This window comes from Dipodomys merriami, unplaced genomic scaffold, assembly GCF_024711535.1.
Source record: "Dipodomys merriami isolate MVZ:Mamm:240054 unplaced genomic scaffold, mDipMer1.0.p SCAF_29, whole genome shotgun sequence".
NCBI classification, from domain to species: domain Eukaryota; kingdom Metazoa; phylum Chordata; class Mammalia; order Rodentia; family Heteromyidae; genus Dipodomys; species Dipodomys merriami.
In genome coordinates, this window is record NW_027204381.1 from 20202246 (window position 1) to 20215936 (window position 13691).

Below are 13691 nucleotides of genomic sequence, written 5' to 3' on the forward strand. Positions count from 1 at the left end.
TCGGACCGGGAGCAGCGATTGGCTGGCGCTGACTGTCGCTCAAGCGTCCTTCTGGTGGAAGGTCTGGGGTGGGTGGAGAGCGGGGCTCCCGGGCGCTGACGCGGGGTAAGTTGGTGCTCGCTGCGGGGGCACGCGGGGAGCCAGACTCTTCCCGAGTTTGGTGTTGCAGCTCCGCCGCGCGGGCCTTGGCCGCGGTCCCCTTCCTGACTCCACTGCCCCTACTTGCTCCTCGGGGGCCCTCGCGGTGGCCGGGGCGCGTTCACAGCCAGGCCGCGCCGGGGAGGAAGCCGGGAAGCCGGCCGGGCTTCGCCCTCCGGGACCGTCCCAGGCCTGGGAGTTCATTTCTCCGGGCTCCGAGGCCGGGCCCGGGCCGAGGGCGAGCCTTCCGACGTGGCCGCCCACGGGGATTTCTGTTGTCTGATCTCTCTCGGGCTTTGTTGTTTGTGGTGGTGCTGGGGTTTGAACCCAGGGCCTGGGGCTGGCTGGAGTCGTCATCCCCGGCGGGCGCTTTGTTTTGATCGAGGTCTTCCCACGTCACCGTCGTTTCTCTTTTCAGTCACGTTGTGAGCCCTTGGGGGAGGGCTTGGACGTGGGCCCCCTCCCCCTCCCGGGGTTCCATTCAGGGTTCACTGGGTGCCCTTCCACACGGTGTGTACTCTCTTGTGAGGAATGCATTTGTTTCTGGCGCTTTTACTGTGAGCCCCGAAGAGGAATGTTAAGGAATTCGCTGGGTGTTAATGTGAAGGTATTCTTTCTTTGTTAGCTTTTTTTTTTTTTTAAACTTTCAGAATTGGTGCTTAAATCTCACAGATCATCTTACCTTCCGAAGAGGAGATACTTAGGCCTAACGCTGCCGATGTCTGAAGTAGTTAAGTCAGTGAAATGGGTCTAAGTCTTCCTGTGTTCCATGGGAAACAGGCCCAAGTAATTTCGCCTAAGGTCGTGTTAGTAAATGTGGGAGCTTTGTAATTAGATCTGTTGAAGCCAACACCCATGGCTGTAATATTAGTGTCCTATTTTACAGTTCACAAAAGTTCAGAGAAGCTGTATGATTTGTATAAGGTAGTTATTTATGGGCTTTCTTAAACATGAAAAGAAGTTGGCAAGAGGGCTGGGGGCGGGGGTAGGGTGTCGCTCTGCTCCATGGTGGAGCACCTGCCTATTCTGTAAGAGGCCTTGGGTTTGGTTCTCAGCACTGAAAAACAGGAAATATTTGCCTGTAGACCCAGTGCTTAGGATGCCGAGGCAGATTGTGAGTATAAGGTAAAAGTTACAAAGCATAACCCAGTCTCAAGAAATAAAAGAGCTGGGCACTGACAGCTCATATCTGCAATCCTAGTTGCTCAAGAGGCTTAAGATCTGCCGGGCGCTGGTGGCTCGCCTGTAATCCTAGCTACTCAGGAAGCTGAGATGTGAGGATCACGGTTTAAAGCCAGCCTGGGCAGGAAAGTCCATGAGACTCTTACCTTCAGTTAACTACTAGAAAACTGGAAGTGGCTTATTGGCCCAAGCTGTAGAGCGCTCATCTTGAGCTGAAGAGTGAGTGCAGGGACAGCGCCCAAGCCCAGAGTTCAAGCCCCACAACGGACCCCCCCCCCCCAAAAAAAAAAAAAAAAAAAAGAGGGGCTAAGATCTGAGAATCCCAGTTTGAAGCCAGCCCAGGCAGGAAAGTCTGTCAGACTGTTATCTCCAATTAACCAGCTAAAAGCTGGAAGTGGAGTTGGGGCTCCAATGGTAGAACCTTGGGTGAAAAAGGCCAAGTGAGAATGTGAGGCCCAAAATTCAAGCCCCAGTATCAAACACCAAATGAAAACAAAACAACAGAAAACATAATAACTTTCAGTTTGGTTTTGCAGATAGAACTAAAGAGGATACAGGCCAGGCTTTCTAGAGCTTGCAGCTTCACTGTGGAAAACTGACAAAATAACTACTTAATAAAATGTGTGCCAGGTAGTAAAACCAACCTCCTTGGCTCTGTGTACACTCCATCACTTCCAACTTAATGACGAGTAAATTCCTTAACCTACCCAGGCCCATTTCTTTCCTTTTCTGTAAAGCTGGATAATAATTGTACTTCAGTAGGGTTGCAGTTTTTATATTTGTAAAATACCTAGAATAATGCTTGGTATATAATAGCTAGTTAGTAGAGCGAATCCACTTTTTTCCCATACTGGGGTTTGAAGTTGGCTTTGCACTTGGTTTCTTTGTGGTGCTCTACCACTCGAGCAATACTTCAGCCCTGTTTTTTTTTGTTGTTGTTGTTTGTTTTTTTTGCTGGTTATTTTGGAAGAGACAGACTTTTCTCTTAAACTCAGGCTGGGTCTGAACCCCAATCTTAAGATCTGAGTAACTACAGCCGGGCGCCGGTGGCTCTCGCCTGTAATCCTAGCTACTGAGGAGGCTGAGATCTGAGGATCGCGGTTCAAAGCCAGCCCGGGCAAGGAAAGTCCGTCAGACTCCTATCTCCAATAAACTACCAGAAAATCGGAAGTGGCACTGTGGCTCAAGCAGTAGAGTGCTCGCCTTGAACTGAAGAGCTTAGGGACAACGCCCAAGCCCAGAGTTCAAGCCCCATGACTGACCAAAAAAAAAAAAAAAAGATCTGAGTAACTAAGATTGTAGATGTGAGCCATTAGTGCTTGGCTATTTATTACTTTCTTAAGCATACACAGCACTGTATAGACACCCAAGGTGCAAAATAATTAAGACATGTGCCTTTTATATTCAAATGGAATCTACATTTTAAACATGTTGAAATCGAGGATTTGATAGGCCAAACAAGGATTGTGTGGCACTTTGAAAATCTGACATGAGACCTAATGACATAATTCAATGATTAGGGAGCTTCTGAGTCCCCACATGTCTAGGTTGCATCAAGTAGAAAGAATATGAACTTTGGAGTCAGCTAATATGTGGACTTGGGCACACAGTTCACCTCTCCTAGTCCCAGATCCTTAACAATAAATGAGGCTAAAGATAGTGTCTACATCAGAGAGGAGTGTTGCCAATTAAATGACTCAATGAATAAAATGATTAACATGGTACCTAGCAATATACTAAGTGTAAAAAGCTGGGTGCCAGTGGCTCACGCCTGGAATCCTAACTACCCAGAAGGCTGAGATCTGAGGATCACTGTTCAGGAAAGTCTTGAGCAGGAAAGTCCATGAGACTCTTATTTCCAATAAACCACCAGAAAACCGAAAGTGGTACTATGGCTCAAGTGGTAGAGTGCTAGCCTTGAGCTGAAGAGCTGAGGGACAGTGCACAGGCCCAGAGTTCAAGCCCCATGACCGACAAATAAATAAACAGTTAGAGCAAAACTAATGTTTTTGGCCAAGATCATACTTGTGCTTGCTCATTTGTGGTAGAAGGTGAAGTTTGATTTTTAACTTTGGTCCTGCTCCAGAGTCTTCTCTTTGGACCTGAACAATGGTCTTTGTCCCTTAGGAATAAATGTTTCTTGGCAGATTATAAGGAAGCTTCATGGGAAAATGTCTGTTAAAGTGTACAGCTCATTGTCTGGCATGTGTTTACTCATATTTTTCTTTTCTCTTCCCAGCAACACCAGACAGCTCCCAAGGGGGTAAGGAGCCACTGCTCCATTCTTACTGAAGAAAACACAGGGTCACTGGCAAACCACCACTCATCCTCACAGCCTGCCCACCCAGCTGTTTGCTCCTCGTGGTCAGGGCGTGGAATCCTTGCAGCTGTGGATTTCTTCCCATTCTGCTTAGGGTAAAGGCCATGTCACCCCCTGGAAAAGGACCCCGGAAGGAGAACCTGGGGCTCCAGTGTGAGTGGGGGTCCTGTTCCTTCGTGTGCTCAGCCATGGAGGAGTTCTTTGAGCACGTCACTCAGCACCTGCAGCAGCACATGCATGCTTCCAGAGAGGAGGAGGGAGAGGAGGATGACAGTGACCTACTTGGTAAGGGAAAAGGACGCAGCAAGGGGAAAGAGTTCAAGGGCAGGTGGAAAAATCTGACTTCCCTTTACCTAGAGGAAAAAGGCAGCCAGCTAGTGTTGTAATAGTTTATTTTCCTCATTTTGCTTTGTTTAGCAGCAAACATCGTAAAGTCATCTGGGTGCTGGTGACTCATGACTGTAATCTTAACTACTCAGGAGGCTGAGATCTAAGGATTGCAGTTTGAGGCCAAGCTCCAATTAACAATCAAAAAAAATCAGGAAGTGGAGCTGTGGCTCTAGTGGTAGAGTGCTAACCTTGTGCACAAAAGCTCATGGACAGTGCCTAGATTCTGAGTTCAAGTCCTAGGACCTGCACACAAAAAAGGAAAATACAAAACATTGTAAACTCATTTGTAGAGAATTAAGAATAATGACCAACAAAAGACAATTACTGGGTTGGGAATGTGGCCTAGTGGTAGAGTGCTTGCATGAAGCCCTGGGTTCAATTCCTCAGTACCACATAAGCAGAAAAAGCCAGAAAGTGGTGCTGTGGCTCAAGTGGTAGAGCGCAAGTCTTGAGCACAAAGAGGCTCAGGGACAGTGCCCAGGCTCTGAGGTTAAGCCCCAGGACTGGCATTAAAAAAAAAAAAAAGACATTACTTTTTATTTTATTTTATTTATTTATCTTTTTGGTCGGTAGTGGGGCTTGAACTCTGGGCTTGGGCGCTGTCCCTACGCTCTTCAGCTCAAGGCGAGTGCACTACCACTTGAGCCACAGTGCCACTTCCGGTTTTTGAGTGGTTTATTGGAGATAAGAGTCTCATGGACTTTCTTGCCCTGCCCGGGCTGGCTTTGAACCACGATGCTCAGATCTCAGCCTCCTGAGTTGCTAGGATTACAGGTGTGAGCCACTGGCGCCGGCTTACCTTGTAATTTTTTGTGTGTGCTGAGCTCAGAACCTTGTGTTTACTAGGCAGGGCTCTGCCACTTGCGTCGTGCCTCACTTCATTATTCTGTTTTATTACTTTTTTTTTTTTTTTGTCAGTTGTGGGGCCTGAAGTCTGGGCTTGGGCGCTGTCCCTCAGTTCTTCAGCTCAAGGCTAACACTGTACCACTTGAACCACAGCACCACTTCCAGCTTTTTCTGCTTATGTGGTGTTGAGGAATTGAACCCAGAGCCTCACACATGCAAGGCAAGCGCTCTACCACTGAGCCACCTTCCCAGCCACCCCCCCCTTTTTTTTAAAGGAATGTGTGAAGTCTACCTAAATAGACCTCACCACTCACTAATGAATCTGTTACAACACAGCTTAAAAAAATTATTCTAATGCTGGGTGCTGGGGGCTCACGCCTATAATCCTAGCTATCCAGGAGGCTGAGATCTGAGGATTGCAGTTCAAAGCCAGCCCAGGAAGGAAAGTCCATGAGACGCTTATCTCCAATAAACCACTAGGAAAACTGGAAGTGATGCTGTGTCTCAAGTGCTAGCCTTGAGCTGAAGAGCTGAGGGACAGCACCCAGGCCCAGAGTTCAAGCCCCACTACTGACAAAAAAAGAAAAAAAATTCTACTAAGTCAGGCACTAGTGGCTTATAGCTGGAATCCTAGCTTCTCAGGAAGCTGTGATCTAAGTGTTGTGGTTCTAAGCCAGCCAAAATATATCCAAGAGACTTACCTCTAATTAGCAAAAAAAAGGTATGGCTCTTTTTTTTTTGCCAGTCATGGTGCCTGTACTCTGGGTCTGGGCACTGCCCCTCAGCTCTTCAGCTCAAGGCTAATGCTCTACCACTTGAACCACAGCACCACTTCCAGCTTTTTTTTGGTTATGTGGTGCTGAGGAATCGAACCCAGGGCCTCATGGATGCAAGGCAAGCACTCTACCACTGAGCCACCTTCCCAGCCCAAGGTATGGCTCTTAAGCAAAGTAGCCAAGCAGAGACACAAGCCCCTGAGTTTAAGCCCCAGTACTGGCACACATAAAAGTCTATAGAAAAATGGGGGTAGAGGATGGTAATGTGGCTTAGTAGTAGAGTGCTTGCCTAGCATGCATCAAGTCCTGGGTTTGATTCTTCAGTACCACAGAAAAAGCTGGAAGTGGTGCTGTGGCTCCAGTGGTAGAGTGCTTAGCCCTGAGCAAAAGAAGCTCAGGGACAGGGCTGGGAAGGTGGCTCAGTGGTAGAGTGCTTGCCTTGCATACATGAGGCCCTGGGTTCGATTCCTCAGCACCACATAAGCAGAAAAAGCCACAAGTGATGCTGTGGCTCAAGTGGTAGAGCGCTAGCCATGAGCTGAAGAGCTGAGGAACAGCACCAAGGCCCAGACTTCAGGGCTCACAACCAACATAAAACAAAAAAACAAAAACAAACAAAAAGAAGCTCAGGGACACTGCCCAGGCCCTGAGTTCAAGCCCCAGAACTGGCAAAAGAAAAAAGAAAAATGGGGCCGTTGTCTTTCCAACACCCCAAATTTTTAGTTCAGTGACTATGAACTTGTAACTGACAGTTTCAAAGTCAGATAATATTTATACAAAAATGAAAAAAATGAAATTTGGGGATTAATTTATTTGCCACACGGTTGTTTTGTTTTTTTTTTTAATCGGTTGTGGTGTTTGAACTCTGGGCCTGGGCCCTGTCCCTGAGTCTTGAGCTCAAGGTGAGCATCTTGGGGCTGGGAAGGTGGCTCAGTGGTAGAGCGCTTGTCTTGCATGCAGAGGCCCTGGGTTTGATTTATCAGCACCACATAAGCAGAGAAAGCTGGAAGTGGTGCTGTGGCTCAAGTGGTAGAGCACTAGCCTTGAGCTGAAGAGCTGAGGGACAGCGCCCAGGCCCAGAGTTCAGGCCCCACAACTGACCAAAAAAAAAAAAAAAAGGTGAACTCCCTACCAGTTGAGCTACAGTGCCACTTCCTGTTTTCTGAAAATGAGTCTCATGGACTTTTCCTGCCCTGGCTGGCTTTAAACTGTGATCCTCAGATCTCAGCCTCCAGAGTAGCTAGGATTACAGGAGATAGCCACTGGTACCCAGCTCTACCACACTACTTTTTATTTTATTTATTTCTTTGTTGGTTGTGGGGCTTGAACTTTAGGCCTGGGTGCTGTCCCTGAGCTCTTCGGCTTAAGCCTAGCACTGTACCACTGGAGCCACAGCACCACTTCCGGCTTTTTTCTGCTTATGTGGTACTGAGGATTGAACCCGCTCTGCATGCAAGACAAGCACTCTACCACTGAGCCACCTTCCCAGCCTGTGGGCCCCCCCCCCCGCCCTACTACTAACAAGCAGATTCCTGTTAAACATTGAAAGCTGGTGCTTAGAGATGCTAGAGAAGTAGGAAGTAGGTTGGAATAGCTGGCAGGTCCTTGCTGGAAGAAGGCTCATGGACAGCAGTAAAGAAAGGAATCCTGCAGATTTCTGAGGTTGAGAGGCTGCCTCTTCCTCAGGTTCCTGCAGAAACTGAACACAGGTTGTGTATGCGAGGGACACCTGCCATTTCTGGGTCTCTGGCAAAGGCCTTACACTCACTATTGTTACCTCAGCTTAGACCACGTCTCTGCTCTTCCTTGAGGTCTCGATGATGTGTGGAACCACTTGCAAAATACCTTTGTCTAAATCATCTTTGTCCACATCAAATTACTTGTGTTTAGTTTATGATACCATGTCTCCCCTCCATCCCCATAGCACTTAGCACTAGTTGGAGTTTCTTTTTTTTTTTTTGGGGTCCGGTCGTGAGGCCTGAACTCTGGGCCTGGGCGCTATCCCTCAGCTCTTCAGCTCAAGGCTAGCGCTCTACCACTTGAGCCACAGCGCCACTTCTGGCTTTTTTCTTTTTGCTTATGTGGTGCTGAGGAATCGAACCCAGGGCCTCAGGCATGCAAGGCAAGTGCTCTACCACTGAGCTCTACCACTACCTTCCCAGCCCCTAGTTGGAGTTTCTTATTTATAGATGTATTTGATGAATGTACTTTTTTCCTGACTGAAAGTGATGTGAGGGCAAAGGTTGGGACTATTTAGTTATATCCCATACCTGATACACAATAGGTGGTCATTAAATCCTGGTATTTGCTAAATGAACTCTGGGTAACTTGGTCCGAGTGCTGTTAAATCCCTCAAATGGAAGATGAGCTGAGCCTTGGGAAGTATCACATTCTTCCTTCTAAACCTCTTTCTACAGAAGAAGAATTCTCCTGCCTGTGGCAGGAATGTGGCTTTTGCTCTATGGACAGTTCTGCTGACCTCATCCGCCATGTCTACTTCCACTGCTACCACACCAAGCTGAAACAGTGGGGGCTGCAGGCCCTGCAAAGCCAGGCTGACCTCAGCCCCTGCATCCTGGACTTCCAGAGCCGGAACATCATCCCTGACATCCCTGACCACTTCCTGTGTCTGTGGGAACATTGTGAGGTCAGCAGATAATGCCAGAAATAGGGGTTGGACGGGAACTGGGAATCTTAAGGCACCTTCACTCTTCCTGGAGTGCCTTGTATCCAAGACTCCTGCTAGTGTCCCCCTTCCGTTTCTTTTTTTTTTTTTTTTTTTTTTGGTCCGGTTGTGGGGCCTGAACTCTGGGCCTGAGCACTGTCCCTCAGCTCTTCAGTTCAAGGCTAGTGCTCTACCACTTGAGCCACAGCGCCACTTCCGGCTTTTTTCTTTTTGCTTATGTGGTGCTGAGGAATCGAACCCAGTGCCTCAGGCATGCAAGGCAAGTGCTCTACCACTGAGCCAACTTCCCAGCCCCCCCTTCCGTTTCTTAGTTAACTCCTTTCCTGAAACTTCCCCATCCCTACCACGTTAATTTGGGAAAGAACTGAGACCCCCCCCTTTGGGCACATAGGGATGAGTCCCTCCTCACACCCTCAGTCCTCACCCCAAGTTGCCCTGGCACAGAGCTCCTTCGACAACCCCGAGTGGTTCTATCGGCACGTGGAAGCACACAGCCTATGCTGTGAATACCAAGCGGTCGGCAAGGACAACCATGTGGTGCTGTGTGGCTGGAAAGGTAGGGCCCTTCCCTCTCTGGTGTCTGGTTGATAGTGTAGGGGTGAGAAGGCGGGGGAAGGGATGGGACCAGTCCTGAAGAACAGGACAAGGTTGGCTGTTGTCTGACCCGGGTTCCAGAGCCTGCTCAGGGTTTGTGCTGGGGTCTGACCAGGCCTTTCTCCCCAGACTGTACCTGCACCTTCAAGGACCGCTGTAAGCTCCGCGAGCACCTGCGCAGCCACACCCAGGAGAAGGTGGTCGCCTGCCCCACTTGCGGGGGCATGTTTGCCAACAACACCAAGTTCCTAGATCACATCCGTCGCCAGACCTCATTGGATCGTAAGCTTGTGGAGGGAAGGGCTGGGTGCAGGTATCCTGCTGGAGTGAGGTTGGGGGCATGTTCCCTGGGGGTGGCCACTTTGCTCCCTCCCGCTTTCGGGCTCAGGCACTTCCCAGCCTATTCACAGACATTGCTGTTCAGCACTGCTTGTGTGCTAAATCAGTTACCTTGAAATTCTCACAACAACCCCATGAGGTAGGCTTCTTATCCCCCTTTTTGCAGATGAGGAAACTGAGGCTCAGAGAGGTTAAATCACTTACCTGAGATCACACAGATAGTAAGTGATCAAGTCGGGCTTCTAATTCAGATTCTTGACTCCAAATCCCATCCATAGCTTCCTAAGCTCCCTTTGGTCCTGGGGTGGTTCCCTTCTGCCTGGGGTGGTTCCCTATCTTCGCTGTGTTTGTCCACTGTCTCTACAGTCCCCCTTTCCTTCCACCCACCCTGCCCCAGAGCAGCGTTTCCAGTGCTCCCACTGTTCAAAGAGATTTGCCACCGAGCGGCTGCTACGGGACCACATGCGCAACCACGGTTAGTAGCCTTCCCAGCCTCCCTTCCCACAGCCTCCCTGCCCGCCCCACAAGGTTCTGAGTGAGTCCTGAGGTCACAGCCTTCTCTCCACTCATAGTGAATCACTACAAGTGCCCTCTGTGTGACATGACCTGCCCACTGCCGTCCTCCCTCCGCAACCACATGCGCTTCCGTCACAGTGAGGACCGGCCCTTTAAATGTGATTGTTGTGACTACAGGTAAGGGATGCTGGGGCCAGAAAACAAGGCTCATGTTCCAGGGTCCCCATGCCCTCCACTCCTCCTGACCTCTTCCCACAGCTGCAAGAATCTGATTGACCTCCGGAAGCATCTGGACACCCATAGCAAGGAGTCGGCCTACAGATGTGACTTTGAGAATTGCGATTTCAGTGCTCGCTCGCTCAGCTCTATCAAGTCCCATTATCGCAAAGTGCATGAAGTGAGTGGGGCTGGAGGGCGCGTGGGGGGCGCTGGGGAGAAGCACGAACCTCACTTCTCCCTCCCCTCCCCAGGGAGACTCAGAACCAAGGTACAAATGTCACGTGTGTGACAAATGCTTCACACGCGGCAACAACCTCACTGTGCACCTTCGCAAGAAGCACCAGTTCAAGTGGCCCTCGGGGCACCCCCGTTTTCGGTATGTCTCTCAGTTTACACCCCCCTAGATTCACACACATTCTTCTCATGCCTGTTTGGGGAGGGCGGGAACTGGAGGTTTCGCTGAGTGCCTTATACTCTTACCCAGTTTTTTCTGCCCACAGCTGGTCCTCTGCTACTTGAGCCACACCTCCCGTTTAGTTTTTTTTCCTGTTGAATTGGAGATAGTCTCACAGGCTTCAGCCGAGGCTGACTTTAAGTCATGTAATCCTCAGATCTCAGCCTTCTAAGTAGCTAGGATTACATGTGTAAGCCACAGCTTCAGGCTTTTCTCTTGCCTTTTCAATTAGTAAAGAACCTTGAATTTTTTCGTAGCTTGCTGCTCACCATCTCTATTGAGGCTCAACCAGAGAATAATGATGGGGCAAAGATTGTTTTTATTTTTATTTTTTTAATCCAAGCCACATGTAGACCCAATAAGTTGGTGGCGGAAGTTTTGTAGCTGGAACTAGAAACTAGAGCCCCAGAGATCCTGACCCTCAGTTCTATGGTCTTCCCTTAAAGTCTTTCTCTCTTCTAGGTTGGGTTTCTGCACAGACTTTTCCATTTTCAGTAATGCTCTTCCCTTTTGTTTTCTATATTCTCCAGTAGAGACCTTTTTTTGCTTCAGTCATCTTATATTGAATTCCAGGACTTCTACCATCTACCATCTATTTATCTTTCTTTTTCTCTCTCTCTTTTGCTAGTTCTGGGGCTTGAATTCTGGGCCTGCCCTGAGATTCTTTTGCTCAAGGCTAGTGTTCTACCACTTGAGTCACAACACCACTCCTGGCTTTTCCTGAGTAATTTATTGAAACCTCACGCACTTTTCTGCCTGGGCCGGCTTCAAATTGCAATCTTTAGATCTCAGCCTCCTGAATAACTAGGATTACAATGTAAGCCACCCAATGTCCATCTCTCTCTCTCTTTTTTTGTCGGTCATGGGGCTTGAACTCTGGGCTTAGGCGCTGTCCCTCAGCTCTTCAGCTCAAGGCGAGTGCTCTTCCGCTTGAGCCATAGTGCCACTTCCAGTTTTCTAGTGGTTTATTGGAGATAAGAGTCTCATGGAGTTTCCTGTCCGGGCTGGCTTTGAACCTCGACCCTCAGATCTCAGCCTCCTGAGTAGCTAGGATTACAGGCATGAGCCACCGAGCTCGGCTAATTTTTTTTTTTTTTTGAGTCCGGTTGTGGGGCCTGAACAACCGGACCCAACCGGACCCAAAAAAAAAAAAAAGATTTCTGGTTTATTGGAGGTAAGAGTCTCAAGGACTTATCTGCCTGGGCTGGCTTTGAACAGTGATCCTCAGATCTCAGCCTCCTAGTAGCTAGGATTACAGGCTTGAGCCACTGGCGCCTGGCTGGAGCTGTGACGTAAGTGGTAGAGCTCTAGCATTGAGCAAAAAAGCTAAGGGACAATCCCCAGGCCCTGACTTCAAGTCCTATACTGACACCAACTAAAAAAAAAAGAAGCCGATGGGCTGGGAAGGTGGCTCAGTGGTAGAGCACTTGCCTTGCATGCTCGAGGCCCTGGGTTCGATTCCTCAGCACCACATAAGCAGAAAGAAAAAAGCCAGAAGTGGCGCTGTGGCTCAAGTGGTAGAGCGCTCGGCTTGAGCTGAAGAGCCCAGGGACAGCGCCAAGGCCCAGAGTTCAAGCCCCATGACCAACAAAAAAAAAAAAAAAAAAAGTTGTGAGCTTTCCTACCCAAACTTGCTTCAAACCTCAATCCTCAGATCTCAGCCTCATAAATAGCTATGATGACCAGTGTGAACACTGGCACCTGGCCATTTTTGTCTCTTGACTCACTCATCTCTAGCTGATTTCTGCATCTTCCTACCCATTTACTGCCCTGTGCTTCCCCTCCACCAGATATAAGGAACATGAAGATGGCTACATGAGGCTGCAGCTGGTTCGCTATGAGAGTGTGGAGCTGACGCAGCAGCTGCTGCGCCAGCCCCAAGAGGAATCAGACCTAGAAGAGACACTGAATGAGAGCAGCCTGCAGGGCATCATTCTAGAGACCGTGCTAGGGGAGTCAGGACTTAAGGAAGAGACGGAAGAGGAGAATGGGGGTGTCAAGGGGACAGCCCATTCAACCTCTCAAGACAACCCCAGCCCTGTCATTCATATGGTGAATCAGACCAGTGCCCAAGGCCAGCGAGAGATTGTCTACTATGTGCTGTCTGAAGCCCCGGGAGAGCCCCCACCCGCCTCTGAGCCACCTGCAGAAGGCATCCTGGAGACTCTTCAAGGAATACCTGAGGAGCCAGAGCTCCAGACCTTGTGAAGGCTGCGGAGCCCAGTTGTTCCTACCCCAGGCCTTGGGGTTTGAGCCAGGCAGAAGGCAGTGCCCCTGGGGGAACTGCCCTTGCCAAATGATGACTCTAGAAGGGGTGCTGAGAGCAGCGTGGTCTCCCCGGCCCAGGCTTGCATCAGTCTGAAAACTCTGAGGGGTTCCTTCCCCCCCTTTTTTTCCACACTGCATTTTTGTGGAGATCCTGAAGCCTTCAGATTCTTTGAGGGGATTGTGGATGTGTGTGTTCTTACCCATAATCCCCTTGACATGCTAAACAACAATTAAGTCCTATATCAACTTGCATCCATTCTCTTCTTTGCGGGGGTCTGTACGTTTAAGGATGATGCATGATTCGTCCTGCAAGGACACTTTCCTCCCCACCAGCGAAGGCATTAAGAATCATGCAGCCATTTCTCTCTTAAGGGTTCTTGGACGTTTGTGACTATCCTCAGGGACAGGATTGGAAGTGAGTATATGTGTGACTGTTGTGTTTGGTAATAAAAGAATCAGTTGGGCTGTTTCTTCCTTAAGTTTAGAGGCAGGTAGGTAACAAGGCTGCCGAGCAGGATGGATAATTAGCCCTCTTACCTTTCTAACGACTGAGGTAGTTAGACTGCCACGTGCTACTCATTTACTGGATCTTCTCTATTTTTATTTATATAACTATTGCTAATGGGGTGTTCTACAATTCCATAAGTCAAGTAATGAGTACTTTTTTTTTTTTTTTGGTCAGTCCTGGGGCTTCAACTCTGGGCCTGGGCGCTGACCCTCAGCTCTTCAGATCAAGGCTAGCCCTCTACCACTTGAGCCACAACGCCATTTCTGGTTTTCTGGTGGTTTATTGGAGATAAGAGTCTCATGGTCTTTCCTGCCTGGGCTGACTTTGAACTGTGATCCTCAGTGAGTAGCTAGGACTATAAGCGTGAGCCACCAGTGCCCAGCATGAGTACAATTTTTATAATTTGTTCAGAAGCTCTTCTAGGCCCTTAGTTATGAGTAAATAATAGGACTCAA

The 13691-nt window shown here is 48.9% G+C and overlaps 1 protein-coding gene across 4 annotated transcripts; it reads left to right on the plus strand.

Moving 5' to 3' along the window:
- The first annotated feature begins 33 nt into the window (after positions 1-33).
- Positions 34-13308, plus strand: LOC138839007 (histone H4 transcription factor). 4 transcript variants are annotated; one of them, XM_070038650.1, is made up of 10 exons: positions 34-105; positions 3560-3925; positions 8070-8299; positions 8783-8894; positions 9062-9214; positions 9669-9746; positions 9844-9964; positions 10046-10184; positions 10258-10382; positions 12251-13308. In XM_070038650.1, the coding sequence occupies exons 2-10, from the start codon at positions 3745-3747 to the stop codon at positions 12666-12668; spliced, it is 1557 nt and encodes a 518-aa protein (XP_069894751.1). In that variant the 5' UTR covers positions 34-105; positions 3560-3744; the 3' UTR covers positions 12669-13308. The 4 variants fall into 4 exon arrangements, with proteins under 4 accessions (XP_069894751.1, XP_069894753.1, XP_069894752.1 ...); XM_070038652.1 differs by having other exon boundaries at positions 63-105; positions 3735-3925; XM_070038651.1 differs by lacking the exon at positions 34-105 and adding an exon at positions 573-745.
- Positions 13309-13691: the final 383 nt, after the last annotated feature.

Coding starts and splice junctions, on each gene's coding strand:
- LOC138839007 (XM_070038650.1), top strand. CDS start 3,745: ATGTCACCCCCTGGAAAAGGACCCCGGAAGGAGAACCTGGGGCTCCAG. Junction 8,895..9,061: donor GGTGCTGTGTGGCTGGAAAG/GTAGGGCCCTTC, acceptor CTTTCTCCCCAG/ACTGTACCTGCACCTTCAAG. Junction 10,383..12,250: donor TCGGGGCACCCCCGTTTTCG/GTATGTCTCTCA, acceptor CCCCTCCACCAG/ATATAAGGAACATGAAGATG.